This window comes from Thermobia domestica, chromosome 13, assembly GCF_964235325.1.
Source record: "Thermobia domestica chromosome 13, izTheDome1.hap1.1, whole genome shotgun sequence".
Taxonomy (NCBI): domain Eukaryota; kingdom Metazoa; phylum Arthropoda; class Insecta; order Zygentoma; family Lepismatidae; genus Thermobia; species Thermobia domestica.
In genome coordinates this window covers 126,443,457-126,470,283 of record NC_137466.1, presented here as the reverse complement: position 1 = coordinate 126,470,283, position 26,827 = coordinate 126,443,457, and the positions used below count along the sequence as shown (strand labels likewise).

Genomic DNA, 26,827 nt, shown 5'->3' with positions numbered 1-26,827 from the left:
CGAAATAAAAACAAAGATGACAGAAATTCCTTTGTTGATCCCTGATCATTTCAGCCTTAACCATATAAATGCACTAATTAAACTAATAGTTGTATGCACAGTATAAGTAAGTGATCCTTTTTAAACTTTAGGATTAAATTTATTAACCCCTTGACCAATTTCAGATCCAAACAATAAATAGTACTTTTAAGCTTCCAAGAGAAGACAAGTCATATTTCATACAAATTGAATTTATATGAAATATGACTTGTGTATATTATATTTTTACTCTGGGCCTATTTTAACCTCAAGCAATAAGATTGATCAATAAGCTTCTAAGGAAATAACACGGCATATTTTATTAAACGTAAATAATTTTATCGACCAGTAATCGTAAAAATCAGTTTATAATCATATTACATATATGTGCAAACTTCGAAGTTAAAGTTGAATATTATCCCTTTTTACGTTCTTCATTTTAGCTGATAGCAACACTAAGCAATGATCCTTATTAATATCGTATATTATATTATTAGTGAAAATGCGTACCATGATTCATCAAAATAGCCTTTCTAAAAATATGTAATAGAAAATTATTTATACACACACACACTCACTTCACAGAGAGAGAGAAAACGAGGAGAACGTATGTTATATCAAATGATAGAAACTCATTCTGTCTTGTTTTACGTAGCAACTTACGTGAAAAACTTTCATTCGTTAAGTGAAAAACTTACGCGAAAAAGCAATCATTTTCGATTTTCTATGAAAACTGGATATTTTTCTCCAATATTGATCATATGCACATTATATTTATACTGGTCGGGATTCGATCTATTATTTCAGGAGTACAGAAGCGAAACCTGCTAAATTAATTTTTCAATTTTGTCAGGAAACTAAGAAAAGTGACGCCCTTATGTTTCAGAATTGTTGAACAATTTGCTTGTTTAATAGGCCCTTCTTAACGCAGAGGAGTGAAGTCTACCACTAAAGAAAGTTGTTCAACAATTCTAAAGCATAAGGGCGTCACTTTTTCTTAGTTTCCTGACAAAATTGAAAAATGGATTTAGCAGGTTTTGCTTCTATACCCCTGACTTATTTCCTGTGTCTAGGTTAAACATGATATCGTCTGTTTAGAGGTATACGTGGTTAATTCCAAAAATATAACAGTTAGCATGCAACCAGTAACTCAAAAACGTAGGAAGTTGTCTTGTAAAACTGTAGATGCCCGTAAAATATCCGACGTAGCATATTTGACTTGACGATTCGTGTTTAAATCCAGAGAAAATGTTTGTAAAAACTGAAATTTAGTTGGTTTGTTTTAGTAATCTCACTGTAAAATTGTAAGTTTTTTCAAATGATTTTGATTGGCCAAGTGAACAGGTTTTACCTTTTAGAGATATGCAAAGTGTGTAAGTTGGTCGATTGACTGACTTGTATTTGCTACGACACCTACTCATACAGTTTAAAGTTAGGTTTGAAGCACAGTAGTGTGTTCCCCAGCGAGAATTGAACCCAGGACCTTGTTTACCGAAAGCATGTACACTATCCACTAGACCAGCGATGAGGACTAACAATAGGAATAGGAAAATGGATATCGTAATCTATTTTTGTAGGTCTGAACATACTGTCATACAAAATGAAAAAAATAGACATAGATACATGTAAAAAAAATGCATTATTATATAAAGTATGATTTTACTTGCACAGAGCCAACGAAAGAATATATTCATTTTATCTCGTGGAAAATTGATTCAATATATTCACAATAACTTGGTCTCGAGAAAACGTTACTCTGGTGTAATACCTTTACATATTTCGACAGCTGAAAAGTAATGACTTTGAAAATTTAAAAAGTTTATTTGAAAATTTCCTTCGGAATTCAACAATGAATTCAGAAGAGAAGCTAATTTGGTTACAGATTAAGCAGTTTTGATACGAGAAAGGAATGAAGAGATTCTAATGTTTGTATAATTATAGATGTAGTGGTAATTACCAAGTCAGCACACTGCAGATTTCCTCAACCATTTTCCCTCGAACCCTTCCAACTAATTATTTCAGGAATAGCAACTCCTTCAATTTTGGAATAGCACTCTAATATCACGAGACTTGCATTTGCATCTTAGAAAATTTTACAACTATCTCAAATAAGAAAGAGCATCCGAAGCAGGATTTTATTTGGATTTCTTTGTGAATTGAAAATGGTTTAGGCTATTTTCATTTTATCTGCAACGTTTGATTCTTGTACTGTAATAAAATGGTAGCGTTTGACCATGGGTCATTAATTTCGATAAACTGAGACACTTTAATAAAGAGGAAGTGGTCGAATGTTTACCTATGGTGCATGTAGTTCCTGGCTCGATCCCCAGTCAAGTAAGTTTTTGATGGGCAATATCGTGTCCGTGGATTTTTTCGAGGTACTCCCGTTTCCTCCCCTATTCACGTTCTAACGATTCTTCCATAATCATTCAGTTCCCTTAATCCTTAATCCTCCTTTCATATACCACTCATCTGTCCATCGTGTGTTAGAAGAGCTCCGTTTCCAAGCATACCTGTAACGTAACTACAGGTGGCGTATTGAAATAACAAGACAAAACTAAATAAATTGTTTATGGCAACTGGTTCTTGTCTGAAATCATGAATCAGTACTTGGACTCCATACTCTGCTTTTTGACAGATAAAGCATAGTTTCATTTGTCAGATCATAGGTAAGATAAATGCTGGCAACGTTCAGACTATATATATCAACTGAAAGGAAGGAAATTACAAATTAAGACATCTTCTCAAGCATTAGGATGTGTTACTGATAATATGACCACACAAACGTGGAAATGTCTGGGTGTTGTTGGACGTTACTTGCAGCATTCACTGTACCATTTTAAAGTTTAGTAGGTTCAGAAGACTATATCACGTTACTGCCTTCAAATGTACGCATTATTCGGTACCTGCAAACTGGGTTTATGTGGGACAACATAAAATAAACTGAAACCAAAGAAATTTAATTCGCTCTCCTCCATATGTAGGTATTTTGTACTTGACCATTTCCACCTCGATTTAACGATACCTTAAAAGTATAGATAAAACGTTTCTGCGTTGCAAAATTGTTATTACTCTCTCTCCTTTCATGTGAAAGACTGTAATCTTCAATAGAAGTACATGTAGCTAGGATTCGCCGTTAAGCTATCGGCAAAATTAGTTAATAGCCTCGTACTAAAAGAAGAAATACAATCAAAAATGTATAGATTTGACAATATAATAATATAACATTTGTGTACTGTGTTTAATGACAAGGTGTATTAGTAGAAATCAAACAATAAATATAATCTGCTACTAAATAATGTACGAGGGTAATCAAACAGTATCAAACCTTATTTTTTTACCCCGTAACCAATGAAACGCGGGAGACTTCCTTCAGTGTAGATATAGAGGGGACACTCATGCGCAGTCGTGAATTTTTCCTCACCTGCAGAAAGTGTCAATCGCTGGTAGTCCACCAACGAGTAAAGACGTGTAGTGAACTGTCGTCGGATTTCAGTTTTTGACAGGGAAAAAAACTTGAATAGTGATATGGTCTCAAATGTTGCCAAAAGCTTGGCGATTTCCAAGCGAAAACCATTTGCAAGGTTCAACAAGCTTTCGGGGACTATGCCATGAACACCTTATTCATAAAAGAGCGGTACAACCGTTTCAAACAAGGCCGCACTTCAGTGGACAGTAAACCACGTTCAGGTAGGCTCTTACAAGCGGGAGTAGCAATGTCATTGAGCAAGTGTGAACTGTGGTCTTGCACAGGACCGTCGTATCACAGTCCGAGAAATTGTGAACGATATAGGGGTAACCATCGGAATGGTACATTGAATTTTGAACGAGAATTTGAGCATGAATAGTGTGTCCACGAAATTTGTACCGAAGCTACTCACAATAGACTCCATTCTGTGCATTTGATTCAAGCTTCCATCGCCAAACACAACATTCCAGTGCGTCGTCAGGCTCTCTACTCATCCGACATGGCTCTGTGTGACTTTTGGTTATTTCTCAAGTTGAAAATGCCACTAAGAGGGACCCGATTTGAGTTAGGAGAAGACATCATGTGGAACGCGACGGGCACGATTGCTTACCATTCCAAAAACTGCGTTTCAGAAGTGTTTCCAATAATGGGCGGAGCAATTGGAGAAGTGTGTGCATTACTAAGGAGACTATGTTGAAGGGGATTCGTGTTTCGGGTTTCCAAATCAATAAACGTACTTTTGCCAACTAAAGGTTCGATACTCTTTGAACACACTTCGTATATTTTTCATATCGGTACATAAATAAATTAATAATTTATTCCAGTAAAATAAAAACTATAAACTACCTCAGGTTAAGATCATAAAGCGTACTGTTTAACGCCATAAAGATGAGTTTTTCTTTAATTCCTCAAGAACTATGCATCAGAATTTACCCTCAAGCATATCGTCAATATCATAATTAAAAAACATTAAGTTCAAGAGTTTTATCATAAAATAATATATATCCCATTAACCATACTTTACGCTAATATCTTGTTAGTGTTACAACGACAATTTAATTAGTGTATACTTCAGTATTAGTTTTGATCTAATATGCAGTGTGGTTACCTTACATCATCAATTTTAGGTTTTTTAAAACAATATTTTTTTCTCGATTTCCTCAAAACCGCATCAGAATTTACACTCAACCATATCATTTTGCTCAGCGCAATTAGATTTATCAATTGGCATATGTCTCGCCTTTGGGCATTTTCTTTTCGTTAAACGTTAACAATTTTGTAAAATTCCATCAAAGCAACACGCATATCACCCAGCTATAGACTATCGAAGTATTCTCGGTTTTTATAAGTTTTCCTGTAACGCGTTGTTTATACACTCGTTATATTTTCTTCCGATCATTCTAAACATATCACCACAGTTCAATTTGGTAAATATACACGCAGTAGTTTCGGCGGCAGATCCAGGACGGACTTCTGGGAGGGGGATTGTAATACTGCTAATTAGTACTACTTTTAAGAGCTCCAAACTCTGGGATGGGTTTTATTTATGTATAAAATAAGAAAGTTTCCTCTTCTGGCGGAGTGATAGCCCCGATCGCCCCCCTGAATCCGCCACAGGTTCGTTCATTATGTAGGTACCGTACATACAACATAATAAATTTATATTTTGCTATATTATTATTCTTATTAAGTATTCTATCTGTTGGCAGATATTGGGACAAATGAGGCCTCTTCATATATCAGCACCTAACAATATATAAAGTATATTGAACTCTTAAACACAACAATGCTATTTATGTATGCTTGGAAACACATATACAAATATTACAATATCATACTTAAAAGTGTTAAATAAATGGAAAACCTCAAGTTTTAGTGATTGCTGAGCAATAACACTACACATAAGTTTGACATAAAAATAATTCTGCAATCAATGAAATGTAAGTAAAAATATAGACATATACTGTATTATACATATTTTGTGTCCTATTCACTGTATCTCAGAAATTAATTAATATATACATGCTGCAATATTCATTAATTATATTACTTCCCTTTTTCGGCACTACTTTTTATGTTATCATCTGCACTAGTTTACAAACTTTAATTAATGTTTAATATTCTATATGTAAAGCTAGTGGAATGTCTAGAATACATAAAATATATAAAATTTCTTTTTCAACTACGTTTTATTTGACACATTTCAATATCATATTTGCTTTGTAGAGAATATATTAACACTCAGGTTTGCAACTACAGGACCTCAAAAGAAGCAAAATCAAATGGTTATTTGTGCACACAATTACATCTATGTTTTTTTTAATATTTATTAATTAGAGAATAATATGGTAAATGTTTGATTAGCGGAAGCTGTATTCACAGGAACATTGTAGTTATCAGTGATAATATTTTACAAAAAAGAATAATAATTTTAAATAATTACACGTAGTGGTAACGAATAAAGACGAAGTCAATTAGGAAAAATATACGCTAACTGTGGGAATACATATTATTGCTGCCTACACACACTTCTTATAGTTCAGACTACCATCGTAGAAATTTAAAGTATTAAGTTGATGCAAATGAAATCCCCACTTTGACGTCTCGTGGGAAACTTATCTCAGCAACATAACACAAGGATGGACTAAAGTCACGCGTCTATCGTCAAAAACTCTGTATTATTCAAGAAACAGGCTAGGATAGTCACACGGTCAGGAGGTAGTACGTTATTCATTAGGGTCGTATGTAATGCACAATCGGGAACACACAATCTTGAGTGATTTTTTTAAATAAATTTGAGAATTATTCTGCACAACAAAGCGAAAAAAACTTACCGTGGGTGCACAATATCATTGTCGTTCGACACTTTCGTGTAATTAGCAATGTAAAAATGTTTAATTCATGGTGCTATTGAGTTGACACTCGTCAACAACAGTCCTTGTCTGGATGTATTTCCCTGAGTGTACCGAATAACCAAGAGTTTACTACATCGGATTATTGCTTCAGATTGAAAATGGATCTCCTATGACAATCGTAAACAGTCAGATCGGGATCGAAGTCCAGGACGGTTTCTAAAGTCACCTCTCTACCCACAAAAGTTGTTGCTGTCGTTGTGGTCTATGGAAGAAGTGATCCATTATGTCTTTCTCAGGCGAAGTGAAACCATCAACACAGATTATTACAGTATTGAACTCTGTGAAATGTTTCGCAAACTTGTTTGCAAGTATCCAACATTGGTTAACAGATGTGATGTCATGTTGGATGGCAATGCTCGCTTACATGTTACGCAAAGGATGTTCAGCTCTCTATGAGTTGAAGTACGAATCTCTTCCTCACCCACCGTATTTTCACCAACATTTCTCCCATTGACTACCACCTTTCCGCAATTTCGATCACTTCTTGGGAGAGAAGACCTTCTCTAATAATCAGTCGGTACAACATCTTCTTCACATTCCGGACACCACAGTTTTTTTGGCAACGACATCCAATCCTTGGCAAAGCAATGACAAAAGTAGCTGGTTACAAATGACGACTATTTTGATTAACCAGATGTTGAAGTTTTGAATGTCTCTGTCTTTGAAAATAACGAATCTGGGGTGGACATTTTATTCTTACCAATCTAATAAAATCAATGAAAGCATACTTCTAATCTTGAATTGTTTGATCTTTATCGAATAGAAAGGTGAAAGAGGTAAAATGTGATCCCCGTTCGGAGCATGGTAGGGGATCTAAGGCATCACATTTATTTTCCAAACTTACGTACATACAGAAATCGATGTAGTATTCACTACGCTTCAGTTGCTCTTCTTTATCTCCTCTCCTGGTTTCTCCAGCTAATCAGTCTACAGAGGCTGTAAGTAGTATTGAGCAGTATTGGAACGATGGTAGAACGAAAAAAAGTCATATCCCGTCTCACCCAGTTGGTAGGTAGACTCCTTACTGTCTGGGTAACCGCGGCTCTTTTTCGAATACAACACTTTTAAGAAGCATTTGGAACAAAACTAAAGAAAGAAGTCAATGGAAAAGCCACACAATGCACAAATGAACAATAACTGGTAACAGATCACTGAATTTCATAGATATTTCTACAGTAATACTAGCATTTAACGAAAAAATGTCAAAACGTGAACACATTGCGCTGAAAAAATATGATTGAATGTGAAACCTCATGCATACTTTTCGAGGAATCGGACGATATGACTTTTTGTTAACCTAAAAATAGATACTTATGGTAACCATGTCACTTATTAAAGTGATACAATGCCCTTATCAAACTTTCCATTATGGAAATAACAAGACAGCAATAAATAAACTTAAACAAAACGACATGATTCAGGGTAAATTTCCATGTATGTTTATTGCAGAAATCGATTTTAAAAAAGATGAGATTTTTATGGTGCTGAAAGGTATGTCCTTCGTTGTCAATATTATAATTTTTAACCCAAACCACACTATTCATAGATATCGAAAGTCATATAGAAAAGCTATGTCCGTTCATCTGTCAAAAATAATCAGAGCAAAAACGTAAGAGATATCGAGAAGCTGTTTTTTGCAATCGATTCAGCATTCCAATAATAGGATCCACCCTCTATTCAAACCTTCAGTGGTAGAAATGAACTTTTTCCGCTTTCAACGTTTGTCACTTTAGAGAAATTCGGTAGCAGATGGCGAGAAGCGGCCTTTCTTTCTATCTGAAACGCACTATTAAAATCAGAAGTGGTTCAAATTTTTATTACTTCCACTTTCAATAAAGCGAAAACGATTAAAAAAACTTAAGAAGACATTTCCGTGATCAATTCATCGTCCCAAGAATAGGTTCCCTTTTCTCCGTTGACTCTCTATTCCAGTGATTCTCAAAGTGGGTTCAGTGGACCCCTGGGGGCCCGCGAGAATTAACCCGGGGGTCCGCGACGCCTAAAATTTGAAATGAGTTGTAATAAAATGTAACTCACAGTTGTTACGCAAGAAGTTTTTTTTTCTTTTAGTTACTGAAAAGAAAAAAAAATTAGAAAATATACCTACATTTGTAAATTTAAATGTTTTCCTACTTTCTAAATTTTTGCTCTGTGAGTATGAAGAGTTGTCTAAAAAGGCATTGCAACATTTGATGGTTTCCCTACCATTTACTTATGTTAGCAGTCTTATTCTGCTCTGTGCAGTATTAAAACCTTAAAGCGAAATCGTCTTAATGTGGAATCGGATCTAAGACTGATGGTGACAAAACTTATTCCAGACTTCAATGCAATTATGGAAAAACAGAAAGAATTTGGTTTCTCACATTAGTGACTTCCACATTTGAGAACATTGTTTATAAAGTGGATTTCCTTTTTTAAAAAAATGATTTTCAGTTTGAAAGTTACTGTATTTTCAATTGGAATTTCGTTCACTAAGAAATATTCATGTATTTTTAGAGTAAATTACTTGTTTCATTATTTTTCTTGGTCTTTTCCTTCTCAATGGCAATTCTAATTAGTAATGTTTTTAATACATATGAAATTTCAGATAGCATTGCAAGGAGGTCCGCAGATCACTTTCCGAACGACCAGGGGGTCCACGTTATCGGAAAATTTGAGAACTACTTCTCTATTCAAACCAGAAGTGGTAGAAATGAAATCTTTCTGGTTTTAGCGTTGGTCTCCATAGAACAAGTACGGTAAAGGCTAGCTAAAAGCGTTTTTTTTTTTTTTACAAATTATTCAGCGCCTCAAATGAACGTATTACCAGTATCCACAACAGTATATTAAAATAGAAAATGGTTGAAATTTATTAGTACTTCCGGTCTCAATACTTATTTTTATATAGCAAAAACGGTAAGAGATATCGAAAAGTGGTCTTTTGACACATATTCAGAGTTAATTTGTGCCTTGTACACTGTTTCAAAGCAGATTTTCTCTATCGTTATTTGTCTTCTATAAGTGACAAACATACACTTAACAGTGACATTTCTAACTTTAAGACATATTACTCGTAGATCGAATGCCTAAGATGTGTGAGACACGCATCTAGCACAGGAAATACACGTATAGCGTCTGGAGTTCTAATACAAGCTTGTACAAAAGAGACGTTCGAGCTTTCCAAATAAACGTGAGGCAATAATGGAGAGCATTAGGAATATTACAAACATCAATTGCGACTGCAATAATTTGGCACAGAATATAATCCAATGACAAGTGAGCACCTTTATGGCTAAGCGGTTAGCGTACGCGCCTTTGGCGTGGGAGACCCAAGTTCGATTCCTGTCGGGAGCTCATGTGGTTCGAGTTTCACGTTAATCAGTAGGTCCCGTCTCATATAGGTTCGCTGCTGAGAGTGACGTTAAACTCAAAATCAACTCAAATCCGATATCAAGTGTCTGTTTCTGCATTAATAACTTCTTTTCTTTTCAGCCATTAATGTAGTTAATTATTTTGAATAAATATTTAACTTGAATATATTGTTCTATCTAGGTGAGAGCTCCGGTGTGTGGAACAGACGGGAAAACTTACAAAAGCGAGTGTGACCTACGAGTAGCTGCCTGCAGGAAACAACAATTCTTAGTTGTGGCCTATAAGGGAGACTGTGGTAAGTATCTCGAGTCTCTTTGCTATTCTACTTCTATTAATTTTCCGCTAAACGGCGTTCACAGCATCTTGATTCTTCTACTTTTCATCAGAAGTAAGTGACTTCGTTGTAGGTTACAACCGAGAATTTACTTCATCATTGAGGTAAATACTGCAATACTAATTTCTGATTACGAGCATGTTCACTTGGAGGTAAATACTTCAATAGTAATTTCCTATTACGAGCCTGTCCACTTGAAGAACTGTAAAAAGCCGAATGGTGACGTAAGTTTGTGCTTAGAGCGAATTAGGTGAAGACCTCTACACAAAGCGGTTCTGAATAAAAGGTGTTGAAATTCTCTAAAATTGTGTTTCTTTTTCTATTGGAATTTTGTAGGTAGACAGAGCATTAGGAAAACCATTTGTTTCCATTCTTTCTCTCTCGTTTCTTATTATTGTTACTAGTTAAACATTAAGTATTGCTCCGTTTTTTGTGGAAAAGAGTTTGTTAATTTATTTTACCATACCAAGGTAGATAGTTTAAGAATTAGGTTTAGGTTTCTTCGCTCATGTGAATCTCTTGCGATTGTTGACGACAGTGGATTTACTATGAGGAAATGAGCAGGTGTAGGAGCGATTAGCGGTCGAGACAAAACATTCAGTAAAGGTGAGGTTAGGTTTGTCAAGTTGAAATACATTTGACATATTACATCTATATATCTATATCTATCCATCTATCTATATATATATTGCTTAATTGGGATCGTAGCAAGTCTTATGCGAGAGTAGTAAGGAATTGGGGATGCACTGACGAACTAACATTTGAACGAATTAAATGAACAGATTCAAATTTATACCTTTTAATATACGAATTTATTCCCTTCCTATTGATAAATGAGTCTATTGGCCTAGGATGAAAGTCATATCATACTCAGATAGACCTTGTGTACATACCTCTTTTCCTGTCCATACCGGGCCCACTACTTCTCTTTTCGTTGGATGTCTTTTCACTTATGATCACAAAGACGACGGACCGAGGTTCTAACCAGAATCGTCCTTAGCCTTACTGTAGTCTGGATTTTATTCAGAAGTCACTTCCTAGGTTCAATTCAGCAGTTTTCTATCATTGAACCCGGCAGTACACTAAAGAATGCGGAATCCAGACAGGGTGGTATGATCAGAACAGAGCAATGTACTCATAGAAAATACTGTAAAACTTCAATGGATCGTTCTCTCCAAGTATGATACAAAGAATATATATATATGAAATATGACTAGAAAAGAGCCGGTCAGATGCTACGAAATTTTGTGTTGGTCATTTTGTACCGTAGCAACATTAGCACTATATAGTGCTTCCCTACACTATTCCATACGAATCTTCCGATGTTGGAAATAGTGTTGCCAGTCGTTTTCGGAAGTTATGTTTATGACACCTATTTTCTTTCCACAGCTTATATTGTCTGAAATATAGTTCCTTTCAGTACTTGCTTCAGCTTGAGGAATAAAATAGTCACACAAAGCAAGACCGGGCTAAACTTCATATTTGGTCTAAAATGTTTTCAGTAACAGTGCCGTGTAAGCAGAAGCATGGTCTTGGTGCAGAATCCATTACTTGTTTGTCCACAAATCAGATCGTCGTCTTCTTACTCGCTCAGTAAGAGTTGTTAGTACATTAAGATTACGCTGGTTTTCAACTTCACTCTCGAGAATCCAATTAACATACACAGTCCCATGGATATCAAAGAAACCAATCATCAAAGCATTGAAATGCGATTTTTTTCATTTGAACTTCCTTACGGCGTGGTGAGATCATGCTCTTCAAATGCATTGATTGGCGTTCGGTTTCAAGATCGTACCTAAAAAATCATGATTCTTCAAAAATTATCACTATTCTAGGATCTATGTAGGATCTATTTCAATGTTACTCAAAATGTCATCACATAGTTAATCCGAGTTTCCTACTGTTCCCATGTCAAGTTTCTTGGCACCAATTTTGATCAACTTTCTTCATGTTAAAACTTTCATATAACATTTGACAACCACTTTCTTTGTCAACTTCTCTGATTTCAGCAACAGCTCGAATACTCAAGTGACGTTCTTTTTGAATCACATTACCGACTTTTTGAATGTTTGAGTCCGTTTTCGACGCGCAAAGTTGTCCACGAAGCAGAACGTCTAAGATCACTTCTTGTCCCTGTTTAAACAGTTTGAATTAAACAAAAACTCCTGTGCATGTTAAATAGTCATCTCCATATACTACCTTTAGCAAATCGTAAGTTCTGTCCCGGATTTTCTAAGTTTGAAGAAAGGAACTTCACATCGAAATACAGTTTCTTTTAACACTACCGTAATCATTTTTGCGATAGAGCACAGACACGGGCTGCTTCGACCAAAAGCCACAGCGGAACTGGGCAGCTTGTATCATGAGCAATCGCTTTTTCGATAGGCAGGGTATCAGTGTATACACTATTACATCAATTAGCCTTTACGAACTAGCTGTTCGACAATAGCAAAATCAATCCAGTTTCTTATTAGCCATTCCTCGTACATACATGCTTTCTTTGATCTTTCCATATACAGGGTGGGCCATTTTAATTAATCCACGGAAATATCTGAAAAATGATAAAACATAGAAGAAATTTTTGAAGTACACGTTACATATTGCTAAGGGGGAAACCAATCCCTCCAAAAGTACCCCTCCCCGCCTCTCGTAAATGGGGGTAACAGGCGGTAACTTTGAAATTTCAAATGGGAACATAGGTCAAGTAATACCTCGTTCGAAAGGTCTTGGAAAACTAAGTAACGCTGTACCAAAAGATGTTTCATATTGTGCACCAGTTTCAAAATGGCCGCCATGATATGGTTCGGAAACTCCAGTACCCGTAGTATGAAAACCATGGAAGGTAAATGAATGGAACAAAATTGAAATACGTAAATAACATAGGGTATATGGAATGATGTAATCCCTGTGATCCCAGTGGTCTCCCTGAAGGGGTCTTGTGGGCTAACTTCAAAATTTCAATGTCCGACCGGACAACGGTTCGGGCATACGCTTGACCTACCCAATGCTGTTTGGAAGGCAGACTTCATGCATAGAGAATTGGTGCACTAACTTAACGCGGATGGCCACAGTTACATTTTGATTAACTATTAGCATTCATGTCATATTGTGAGCTTGAGGGACGAAACGGTGTGTACGTATATCCCCGAAATGCTTTCTGAATAACCAGCACGCATTGCATAAAAGTTTCTCTTTTTTTAGTCACTACAGCGTCACCCTTACAAACAAATGTTTCAACCATACCATACCTATTTGTAAGGTTAGCCTTAATTTACGAATTAAAGTAGAGTTCTCGTTTGAACTTTCACTTTACTTTCCACCCCACTCACATAGAGAGCGCAGGGAGAGATTATTTTGCAGGACTTGGATTTCTCTTTGTACATTATGGCAATTATACTCTAATATTTTTATCTCTGTTGTATTATTCTCGAGCCTTCGAACGCCTCCGTGGTTTTACTATTTAATTTTCGTTATTTTCATTTATGTCTAACCGTATTCATACTATGGGCACTAGACGTTTTCTTAGACACAGTCACCATGTCTTTGCGATCATTTTGAAAACGGTGTCTCATGTCGAAAATTTTCTTACAGAAGCTGTTTGATATTAATTTGTCTATGTAACGTGATGTTACTCGCTTCAAGTTGCTATTTGAAATTTTCAAGTTGGCCTCGGATACATTTCAGTTGGCCCTTGGAGTCACCCCGACAACACCTCTCGATGTGCCTTACGTCAATTAGCTACTCCAGTTTTTCTTTTGTTGATTTATCTCCAATCGCTTTCATACTACGGGTACTAAACCTTTTCTCTGACACGGATACTATGTTTCGGCGGCCTTTTGAGAACACTGTCATTTCACATCAATCGTTTTCTCCTGCAATATGTTAGATTTTGCAAGATTTATCGAACGAGGTACCACTCGACTCATGTTACTATTTGAAATTTTGAAGTTAGCCCCCAAGACCCCTTTAGGGAGGCCACTGGGATCACAGGGACCACACCGTTCGATATGCCCTATGATATTTACGTATTTCAATTTTGTTCCATTCATTTACCTTCCATGGTTTTCACACTACGGGTACTGGAGTTTCCGAACCATATTATGGCGGCCATTTTGAAACCGGTGCACAATATGGAACATCTTTTGGTACAGCGTTACTTAGTTTTCCAAGACCTTTCGAACGAGGTATTACTCGACCCATGTTCCCATTTGACATTTCAAAGTTACCCCCGTTACCCCATTTACGGGGGGCGGAGAGGGGTACTTTTGGTGGAATTGGGTTTCCCCCTTAGCAATATATAACGTGTACTTGAAACATTTCTTCTATGTTTTATCATTTTTCAGATATTTCCGTGGATTAATTAAAATGGCCCACCCTGTATATAAAGATAAGTATTGCGATGACATCATAAGAATCTTCTTGGGTTAGATGTTCAATGTAGCAAGTAGTACGAGAGGCAAATCGTTCCAGCAACTTCAGTTTTATTTATTTACTAGCAGAATGTCCTTTTTTTGCACGGGGAGAATACGTTTCACTTTGGACATAAATGAGTAAATTTGGATTTAAATGGCATCGGAAGTGTCATTCTTCATCTCAGCGACCCCGTAAACTATAGATTCGACCCTAATATCGGTCATTTTCGATCCAAAACAACACCGATTTGATAGGGCACATACTAGTTCCTAAGTGAAATCTTGACCGACCACGTAGGTCTCATAGTTTTGAAGCTATTGACCTTTAAAGTTCACATTTTCATATTTTCGGCAGCCTATAACTTCAAAAGGAAACACTTGTGCAAGATGGTCTATACTCTTTGTCTTATTTTGGTGTCAGGAATGACCTCCCAAACGTTGTCGGTGTTGTTTTGAAACACCCTCTATATATATATATATATATATATATATATATATATATATATATAGCCTCCCCCTTCCCCAAGTAGCGGGTTGAATTTGGCTTTAAACGGCATCTGAAATGTCACTGTTCACCTCAGTGAACCCTAAAAACTATGGATTCGGCAATAATATGAGTCATTTTTAAATCTCTCCCCCTCCCCTAAGTTGAATCGTTAAAGTGAAATGACAAAAACCATCCCAGGCCCGAACCTCATCTATGTTGGATATTTGATCGAGATCGGTCGAGTGGTTCAAGAGTTATTAAGTCACAAACATAGTCGCTTTCATTTTTATGTACTTTATATATATCCACCTTCCCCTCCCCCAACTTCCGGGTCTGAATTTGGATTTAAATGGAATCGGAAGTGTCACTGTTCATGTCAGCGACCCTCAAAACTATGGATTCGACACTACTATTGGTCAGTTTTGATCATTTTTCAATATTTCCCCCTCCTCAAAGTTGAACCGTCAAAGTGAAATTATGACAACAATCCCAGGTCCGAACCTCATCTATGTGGCAAAATTTGATCAGATCGGTTGGGTGGTTCAAGAAATATGAAGTCACAAGCATAATCGCTTTCACTTTTATATATTGTTTAGCAATGATACGTACTCCCACGCCACTCACAGGTGTGCGGCTGCCGTTAAACAGCTTCCCAAGCTGATTTGTGAATATCTTAAAATTGCTTTGTGCACAAACGTCAGTTTTGCATGCCCAAACGTTTGAGAATATTTTGGTGAAATTTGCAAGAGATGGGGGCTGTCTGAATAGACGTAAAAATGCCTCTTCCAGTGATTTATAAAAAATCAGTTATATCGTGCACTGATCAGCCAAATATTGTGAATAGTATCTACCTGGTGTCTTTTGTGTCCATTTTTGCCTCTCATGACCGTAGCAATGCAGTTTGCCATGAAGGCAATCACGCTTTAGTAGATGAATGGAGGCATATCTGTACAAACAACTCAATTCTTGTAAATTCAACGGAGGGAAGCTATGAGTTCGTGTATCTCTTTCAATTACATCTCAAAATTGTTCAATTGGGTTAATATTGTGTGAGTTTAGGAGCCATTGTAGCAATTGAAATTCAGTACTGTCCTCCTCGAACCACTGCAGCGGAATGTTGGCCCTATGAAAAGAAGCGTTGTCCTGCTGAAAGATGCTATTGCCAGTTGGAAATATGGCTGACATAAATGGGTGTACATGATCAGCAATGACGTGTCGATAGCTAGGAGCCATCATAGTTCCCTTTGCACGTAGTTCTGGTCCCATAGATGATCATGTGAAGGATTCCCAAATCACCACCGGTCTGTTGTCATCTTACTGTGCTCGTCTCGAGCAGATGTTTCCTTGAAAGACGATGGATTCTAACCCAGTTGTCAGTATGATAAAGGCAGTATTATAATTCATTGAAGCATGTAACGTTATGCTATTGCTCGAGTGTCTAATGTCAATGGACATGCCTATTCCAATTGTAATCAACGATGCCGTGCGACTAATATTATAGTGTGGAACGTCAGCTTCGGCGGACCATATTTAACAGTATACGATATTTCAAATGTTGTTTTCTCTCAGTAGGAATCGAGCCGGGAATCACGCAAACCAAAGACACAAAGTAACTATTACATATAGTGTTGTCCACGAGACGAGACAAAATTAAACATAAGGTTTGCTCTTCTCCTCTCGGAAATTTTGTAGAAGTCTCGTCTCGTCTCAATTCTGGGTAATTCTTTCTTGTCTGTCTCAATTCTTGAATATCTTTCCTTATTTAATCTGTTTTTAATTTATATATAAAATACATGCCCTGAATTTCTTTACTTCATCTACAAGTATCAGATTCCTTCTGTGTCAGGAGAGGTCCATGAAGATATAATAACATTTAAATCATTTTTATTGCAGTATATCGTCTTTAAACGTTGATAAATTATCTGTATTATGTTCGTACAGTCACTATATGAATTTATAGTTACATATTATGAATCATGTAACACTAAAGCAGTGATTGAGATCTAAGACTTGTGTTGAAAAACATCGTGATTGGGAAAAAGAAGTGACACTTCAGGTTGTCGCCAACTTGATCTTCAATATTTCAGATTAGTAAATAAACTAAAATATTTTTTTTTATTTTTACTGTTCTACATATGTTTCTTTACTGGTTATTTAATATCGGACTTCCGAAGAGAAATCTAATTGAATTTATTGACCGTGCCTATAGCGACAACTCCCAGTCACGATTTCTCTTTAGTTTTATTGAAAAGTAGGAAAGACTAAGAAAGGAATATAGTAAGTCAAGAGGAAAATAGAAGAGGGAGAAGTAGAAGGAGCATAGAAGGAAGAAAGAGGTTAGAAAGGTCTTCTAAAGAAATCTTATGTTGGAGGTAGGGAGAGACCAGAAGACAATGTTGCAGGAAAGGGATGTTGAATAGTTTATGGTTAATACAAAAGAGGATAAAAGGGGAAGAGAAAGAAGAAAATAGAAACAAAGAAATACGAGATAACTATGGAAATGTAGTAAAGAAGCTTAAATAAATATTAGAAGGTGCTTCATATCCGAATTCTATTACTCGAGAACTAACTCTAAACTGCTTCTGATGAGACATATGTTCGCTCATACTACTCTGACCTAAATCCAGGTAACTGCACAAGTTGGAGTTACCCTGACCCAACCCAGATGATGAGAAATACCAATTTAATCATTTATCTTTTATTTCTGAGTATTAAATAACTTTCACCCAGAAACTGATTTTACCTGATGAAAGTCGAACACGCGTTTGAGTTAGCCAAGGAACGAAAAAAATCTTAAATGATTCACATATTTTCCACAAATCGGAATTCATGAAATTTTGAAGAAACTGTCATTATCCCCAGCTTATTCTGTTATTTCAGCTTGCCTTTCAGAGCCGATTTGGATTACTTTGGGATTAATACCTTCATGACTTCGGTCATGAATCAGATACACACAGGTTATAGTAATACATACACATAATAAATGTTATTATTTTATATTTACTTTACGAGTTACCACTTAAAACTAAAGTTATCATTCATTCACACATACACACATCGGACAATGTATTGGTAAATAGGTTAAGATTTGCTTTGAAGGAAACTATCGCATAGCTGCAGTTTTGTAACATTTATTACACATATTAAGAATAAACACAAGGAATATATTAGTTACATGCAAATAAGTATACATATGGGTACGTATATCATTGTACATAAAATGTTAAATTATGTCCATCTAAATTCAAAATTGGACAGAAAAATACAGATTAAACATTGGTAACATTAAATCGTAACTCGTATATTAAGAGGGTGTTTTCCTTTTAAAAAAATGTCAAAGGAGTCCTTTTCTCGTCGTTTCGGATAATATTTTATTTCACGTGCCTACACTTCACCTATTTGGCGTCCATATACGTAGTTCATATTTATTCGAGTATACACATGACGTGATGTTTATTTATTTTCTACTAACACATATCCAGTTTATATAATTATTTATATACTTATATTCGTTCGTAAATTAAGAAAGAATTATATTTCTGTCATTAGCTTCAATTTGACTAAATCACTCATATAATTACTTAGTTTGTTATTTCGTTAAATCAATATCACTTGAGTCATCATCATATTATATCATATCGCACACACATTTTGCAGTCATATTTGTATAATTTAGAGAAAAGAAAATTTCACGAATTCGTAAGGGTTTGTTATAATAGTTTAAGGAGAATTAGTATGGTATTACAGACATTGCTACTCACTTTTGCACCAAGATCACGATCACTAAGATAGAGCACTATTTGGGTTTCAGAGATTTACACATGACAAGGGAATTGAGATACGGCTATATGGGAAGGTTTCAGGTTCACGGGATTAAGGATATACTTGATGTAGTTTCGAGTTACGATAACCTGCCTTGTTTACACGCAGCATGTGATTAATTAGATAATATTAAGATGTTTGTATGGAAACATAAGTTAATCACATTAAAATATCAAGGATGATATTTAAACATAGGGCGGTATATTCCAAATTTACGTTTAACATTCGTCGAATTTATGAAATTATGGGAACAAACGCAACCGTTCGGTGTAGGTAACAAGACCCTTTATCTACATTAGTCAAAGTATTACAACATTATACGATTCTTTTCAGTATCACACTTACAGTCATTACATATTTATAATTCAATATACATACATTTAGACATTTTCTTACAATTTCAAATTAATTACCCCTCTCAATAAAATTGTAAGGTTGCATCACTACATCATGTACCACGAAATAAACTCGACCATACAATGGATAACCGCTAACATTCTTAAAGATTTCGAAATAATGGACATCAGAGATATCAGACAGATACTTAAACTGACTTATAATACTGAACAATTTTCTAGATTGCCATCCAGATGATAAAACCTCAATATTTTGATACAATAACAATCATTTATGTTCCCATATATTTACATAGAAAATTCATCTCTAAGGCACTGTATTGAAACAAGAATGGAGATGATGAGTACTACAAAGATAAATTTCGAAGCATTTAATCAGAAATGGTGGAGAAAACGGAAGCAAAGTTAAATCTATACTGGGCGATTGCTCACAATTACAGCGGGTCAACTAGCGATGGAAACGGTTTCTTGATATATAACGAAAGTAAATAATGTTATGAATTATATCTTGGTACATCTCAACCGAATATTTAAGTTCAAATCAGATATGCTAAATGGTTATGAATTGACAGGTTAAAAGGGGGGAGGTTGACAAACAAATCTTAGCGAGAAGAATAGAAAGATAGGGAAGAGACAGAGGCGCGCCAAAGAAAATAAGATAGAACGCTAGATACTACAAAGAAAGTGGTCGAATTTAAAACATGAGACAATCGTCGACTTTAGAGCCAAAGATGTATTTTAACATGCCGAAATGAGTGGCCTACTAAATGTGTAGCCTAAGATATGCCTCCAAGTGCGAGAATAAGTCTGTGCCCAGAATGGGATTTTCACAAAGACAGTTGCTTTATGGAAGTCCCACTTCTCACTGTGTCCGGCCAAGCCCTTGGAGATCCCGGAAATACCGGAAGGTAAGTGTGGTATCTTAATTTAGAGATTTCTAATAAAAATATGAGAAAAACTGAAACGAGTTCAAGTTAAAATGTGAAGAAAATAATATAAAAGTCGGTTAATAAAGAAAATCCTAAAAGGAGGTAACCAAAAAGTAAAAAAAAAAATAAATAAATAAAAATAATTTTGTATATACTAGCAAGTGGTTTGCCAAATTCTTGCTAGAACTCTCAATCCCGCAAGGGAGCTAGCCTTGGACTCCTGGTTCCAAATCATCTTTAAAAAGAAAAACTGTAATAACCTTTAGTGTAAGAAGCCTACTATACTATTCACTCTTATTCATCCCGTCACCTCTATGAACGGTGACAAACTCGACTTAGCAAAGTAACGTTGGAGGAAGAAATAATCTCAAAGTAACCAAGTACCAACGCGAATTTAAGGTTGGACAAGTATACTTAAACTGCACCAATTGCAAAAAGCTATACCGTTCTGTAGTTACTCTTAAACTATACCAAACATTTACTGCATAAATACCATTCACATCGTCAGACCGGGTAGGCAGTTAACATGTACAAGTAGGCCCTATTTACCGATCAAGTTCACTTGCATTACTAAAATGTGTAAAAGTGGAAAAATTGTATAAAATTTACGAAATATTAACCGTCCTAACACTATGATTCTTTAAGGCACTTCTTCGGATCAATTTAGATAATTACGGTTAATCAATAGGTTATTGAGTGCAAATGTAGTGAGTCATGTATACACAACAATCCTTTTCATACGAATTTCTGAAGTAGAGGTCACTGCTCGAACATTCATTAGCATATATAAACAAAGGTAACATTAAATAGTGGCAAGAAAATAAACTGGGCGCACATATATATTAAGATGTCCTATTATTTAATTACACACACTATATTCATATGTAGCATTATTATTAATTATATTTACTCACATTTAATATCATAGTTTCATTTTGAGACACCCCATTCTTTAAATACGCCTAAGATTGTCCAAAGCAATCACATTCATTACATTAAAATCTATGTGCCACTGAAAGAAATTCTCAAGCACTGACCAATACATGAAAACTCGTATGAACCAAAACTCACTTCTTGCAATGTTAATATCCTAAATCTACACTCCGCAGCCTAATGACCGTATATACAAATGTAAAATTCATTATTATTTACTTTATTCACATTTCTCACACGCAAATTGATGTGTAAAATCATTCTGTACTCAATTATAAATACTTCCATTCCGAACTCAACAATTGGGTTATTTGCAGAAAGCAAAGAAAGGAAAATTTAAAACTATGATCTGAAGATGGAAATAGCATCCTATCTAATGGCTTATAATTAAGGATGAGCGCAAAGTTGAATTTCATCTATTTAATCAATAAACTACAGAATGTATAATACTCTTCAGGATAGATAACTAGTAATGTATTCTATTGATTTGGCTACTTATGTGGATTATGGCTACCATATATATCTAAATAATTGTGAAAAGGGGTAATTTTAAAATCGCATATCGCCTTACGTATTCTTGGTAACAAAGCACTAACGACGGGCGATTGTTCACTTGATGTTAAGTAGCACTATATGTAAAACTAAACATTGTACTGGGAAAACGTGTTTTGTACTCTATTAAAAGCTAGCTCTCTTTATACACTATTACATTACGAAATAACGATGCAAAATCACGATAAATCTAAATTATGAACGAATTTACTTATTAGCTTAGGCCAGAAGAAATGAATAGTTAAGAAACCAACAATACACTGTCCTTAAATAAGTTAATAACACTTTCACATATAAGAACTTACATCAATACATACTTACATGCTACATCACAAAAAGCCAAAACTACACATATAACACATATTACTACAGAAATTCAAATTCTACGTATCTACACTAAACAAGTCACTAAACATCACCACATTTTAAATCGGTTCTGATGCTAAAAAGGGAAGAGGATAGTTAGAGTCAGGTGGCCCTTGCATCAAAACTAACCCATTTTTTCCATTATAATATCATTTTTAATGACTCCGGAGGGACATATCAAAACGATTAAGGAAGATCCCTTTCTTGAGGAGAAAGGAACCTTCAGAACTTAGTTAACCCATACTACGTTGGAAGCCGGATTAAATCAGGTGTAAAATAGGAGTCCCTGTTATAGTTTACTCTGACATTCTAAAACCTACGTATACCGCCATGTTAAAAAAATCAAATAAACTACATACACAGCGGTATATATATTGTACAGGCTATCGCAACCTAATTGACCTAAATGGGAGAGTGGAAGGACTATTTTAAACGTTTTCAAATCACCAAATCTTAGGTGGAAGATCACACGAAACTGAAAAATTGCATCACTGGTACTGCACACCTATCCTTGAAATTAAACATCGCGATCTTGACTTGGAAATCCATCTTACACTTTTTTCTGACTGTTTTCAAATACAATTCTAATACTTTAGGACTCCAACGGCTTCCAAAATTATTTGTTTATTAAATGCAACTACTGTTACCTGTTTATGTCATGGATTTTTTGTCCTTTTATTGAATATCACTTCATCGTTGCGACCTGCGATGTTGCTCCGATGGCTAACATAAGACAAAAGACGAAAGTAAAGATGCGCCAAAACACTGAGGTAGAATATATTTCCCAATCACAGCGCAGAAATTTCGCGGGGAAAATACAAAGCGAATGAGAAATAGTGAAAACTGGATCAAACCGGATTTTAGAAGAATATGGGCATCTCACCGGTATGAAGGGGGTCTAAAATATTCTACCAAATATTGGATTTGTAGGAAAGGTTCAGAAAATTATACCCAATTGCAAAGCTATGAATTACATTGAAATAAGAATGTATAATTTTCATATTCATCCAAGTGAGATATCCAACAGAAAAACAAACGGATTTAATATGCAAACCGAGAACTACACAGTAAAATCCAATAATACACAGTACGGTCAAAACTTACTCGGACCCCCAAAACATTTTTTTACTACCTCAACTGCAACTGAAGGTTACACTTTGAATTAGTGTTGCCCATGAGAAGTGAAATTTTCGACTCATCTCGAAATCGAGACAAGATTTATGTTTCTCGTCTTGTTTCGATTTGAGAATTGTACTTTTTGTCTCGACTCTGATTACAAATTTCTCGTGAGCAACACTAATTGCATTATATTTTCTCTATAGAAAGAGAGAGGCCAATGCAGGAACGCACCCACGGAGGAGTCCACCCGGTCTGGACCCCGCCTCCAAACTTCCTAATTCAACATAGATTTGTACACTTTCCCAGTAGAACTGTAATTGTTTAACACAGAAATGATTGATATAGCATGGAAATTTGATCTTGCACTTCATCTCCACTCTTTCGTTTATAGAAACATTCTTTCTGGAAATATAAGTGGAGGTATTTTACAATTACTTATCGTCTTTTCGGGTGTAGAGTAATACCCGTTCAATGCTATATAGACCTAATGGCTTGTAGTATTCGACCCATTCCAAAGCTTCCCCCCCCCCAAAACAAAGATTTCTGGGTGTACGTTTGGCCCTATGCAAATATTCATTTTTAAAAGTAGCTCAAAAATATGGTTTTGTGTTATGTTACTTTTTTAATAGTCATTATTAACTTTAAAAAATAAAAAAAACAGAATACTGTACTTGGTACCAGCTTTTGAATACGAACAATTTGAGTCTTTGTTAATATAATATATTAAACATAGTTTCGTAATTCTTTCGTCTTTTGCACACACCCTTTAAAGCTAATCGTGTTGAAATGTTTAAAACATATAGACAAATGTTGCCTCATTCCTGTAGGTAGAAACAGCTGTGTCCCGTTAGGGGTCGTCGTCTACGTTCACATAGGTTAATTAAAACATCGTTTTGTGGTAAAATGATGTTTCCTGAAAGTTTCTCACTTGCAGAATAGAACTGAATTAAATAACATAGTTCAAGTTGAAACTGGTTTCGTTGCATTGTTTTATTTTTTCCACACTTAAAACAAATGAATTTATGTGTACCTTGACAGAGAGGTTTTCCGAGGTTGTAATTCTGGATAGGAGAGCAGAATTAATTACGAAAAGGATTTTACTGCAGCGGGTGCCACAGAAACTCTAGTTAATTGGATGGATTCCACAATAGCCACATTGTAGATTCTTTGTTTCTATGAACTCTGAGGTACAGTATTCGAAGTTAAGAAAACTATTTTGTTAAAGGGCTGTTGTTAATTTTACATGCCAAATAGTATAAGCTCAGAAACTTCTTGTATCGCTTTTATGCAAGGACAAAACCTTTGTTGCACTTCAGATTTCTCCAAAATTGAGTTACTTAAAGATATTTTCTGGAAATGTTGTTCAATAAGGCTTAAACAGAGCTGTAATGATTTGCCCAATTTTCTTGTAGATATCTTATTATGTAGTGTCACCTTATATGTACAGTCATGTTCAGAAAAGCTTACTTTCATATTGAAAGCTGCCTACTTGCCCTCTGTTGGAAGCCTGCTTTGAAATGGATGATATCTAGACCGATTAAAATTACAAATTTTAAATTTCTCTTAAATGCACTCGCACCAGGCTTGTTAAGTAATCAAGTGACATAATACAACTTATTTCCGTGTGCATCCACATATAAAATATAAAAGTATTTCCAGTCATATTTTTGCTTTTGTGTGTGTTAAAACTTTTCCGCGTGTAAAACGATACTTGATGTAAATTTATTACATAGATGAATAAAAATGTTTTATGATCACATTCCTTCCTTCTATGTAACCAATACGTGCTTTAGACATTTCGGCCTTCAAAATTCTTCGTTATCATAAAAAGAATAATTTGGTCATTTAAAAAATCTTTATCGTTCAGGACATTAATCCAAAAACATTCAGAGAGATGGCTAGCAAGGTAATTTACTCATTACGTTTTTTACGTAAATTACCCTTAATTTATTAGTAATTTACCTCACGTAGAAAACCACTTTTTACCCAGATACAAAAAAAGCTATTTTTTTAAAAAAAACTAAAACCATCAAAAGTAGGACACAGTCACAAGTAAAGCACAAAATACATTCTCTCAAACTTGCTAGAATCATCTGAAGCGAAAGCTTTTTAGAGTGAAATCTTCCGAGCCAAAATCTCACCTGACTAGAACCTCGCAGGACGAAATCTCTCCTTAAACAAACTTCGTCATCCAAAATTTTGCTGAACGAAATTTCGCCATAGCGATTTCTTCAGTGTGTACAAAATATCGGTGTATGTATATCCATCCATACACTTCAATTAACTTATGCTCCTAAACCTCTATTAAAGGTCACCTTCATAATACGGACAGCTTTTTGTTCCAGAGAGAATATAGATATTGTTACCGGAGTTATCCCTGTTTCACGAACAATCTCAAACATGGACACGCATAGTCTTCCGGCCCCCTTGTCCCCCAACATGTTACTAAGATTATACAGGGTGTCCAATATACAATGCAACGCGGAATTTGGGATAGTAGAAATTTTGAACCTGAAGAGATACACAAATTATGGTTATACGAAAATGAAGCCTTGTCCATACATACATACGTTGGGACACGTTTCCATTAATTTTTTTTAAATGAGGAGTTTATATACAGACTTCCATCTTTTTAGCTTAGGGAATTTGTGATATAATAGATTTTTGGCATTACTTTCGAACCCCTGGTGAGATTCCCAGTTTATTCTCCCCAAATAATTTAACTAAAATAGATTCGATGAATAAGATTTCTCCTAATTTGGGTTTATTTTACAATTATCCATTCATTTAGAACCATCGATTTTTCTCGTTTTTACTGTCTAAATTAAGCATTTTATTCTTATTATTTTGACCTCAGAAACTCTTATACTATAACTATATTGTTATGGTGAAGTTTTATCCATACGAGATGTTGGCCTTAGAGCTTTGGCCCAGCGAGATTTGGTCCGCGAGGTTGGCAAGATTTTGCAGTTTTTCATATGAGCTTTTTTGGTGGTGAGGTTTCGACCGCGAGATTTTATCCATATACCATTAAACATTATGATTTTTAAAAAATATATAAACATGCGTGCCGCAAATCATAATGATTATTTGTTGTTTATACAAACAGGGTAACTTTAAGAAGTTAATATGAGAAATTAAAAATTGCAAAACCCAGCGAAAGCACATACAAATTTGAAAGGAATTTTTTAAAGTCTTTTTCTTTATGACAAAGCAAGTAGTAACCAGAGTGAAAAACGATTTATATTTATTTGTAAATATGTTTCTAGTTTTTTACGTATTTTGCATATTTTACGCATATTGTACGATTTAGTACAAAACTTTGTCTTTCATGTAATAACCCAACCCTGACCAGAGACCACTTGCAATATAGTTCCTTTAAAAAAAAAATCTGTCGTTGATGGCTGACACTACGGGTTACATGCGTAGGATCAAAACTTCGTAGCATCCAAACTGCGTAGGATCCACACTGCGTACGATCCAAACTGCGTACGATTCAAACTGCGTTCGATCCAAACTGCGTACGACCGAAACTCAAACCGGCGTAGGATCCAAAATAGGTATGGTCATATCATCGAACAATAAAAAATCAACTATTTTATAATCACAGAATATTAAGTAATTTTTTTAAAGTTATATAGGGAAAAACTGGCGTAGGATCTAAACTGTATACGACCGAAACTGAGTAGGACCAAAACTGCGTAGAAACAAAACTGTATAGGACCCAAACTGCTTAGGATTCAAACTGCATAGGATCCACACTG

General features: G+C 35.3%; 1 protein-coding gene across 5 annotated transcripts in view; it reads left to right on the top strand.

The window, feature by feature from the left end:
* The window catches only part of LOC145668491 (agrin-like), a 1,085,796-nt gene that overhangs the window by 972,201 nt on the left and 86,768 nt on the right, over window positions 1-26,827 (top strand). For all 5 annotated transcript variants that reach the window (XM_081736441.1, XM_081736438.1, XM_081736440.1 and 2 more), the window contains one exon: window positions 9,934-10,048. In XM_081736441.1, the coding sequence (XP_081592567.1) occupies window positions 9,934-10,048 (115 nt within the window). The remainder of the gene's footprint in view (window positions 1-9,933; window positions 10,049-26,827) is intronic.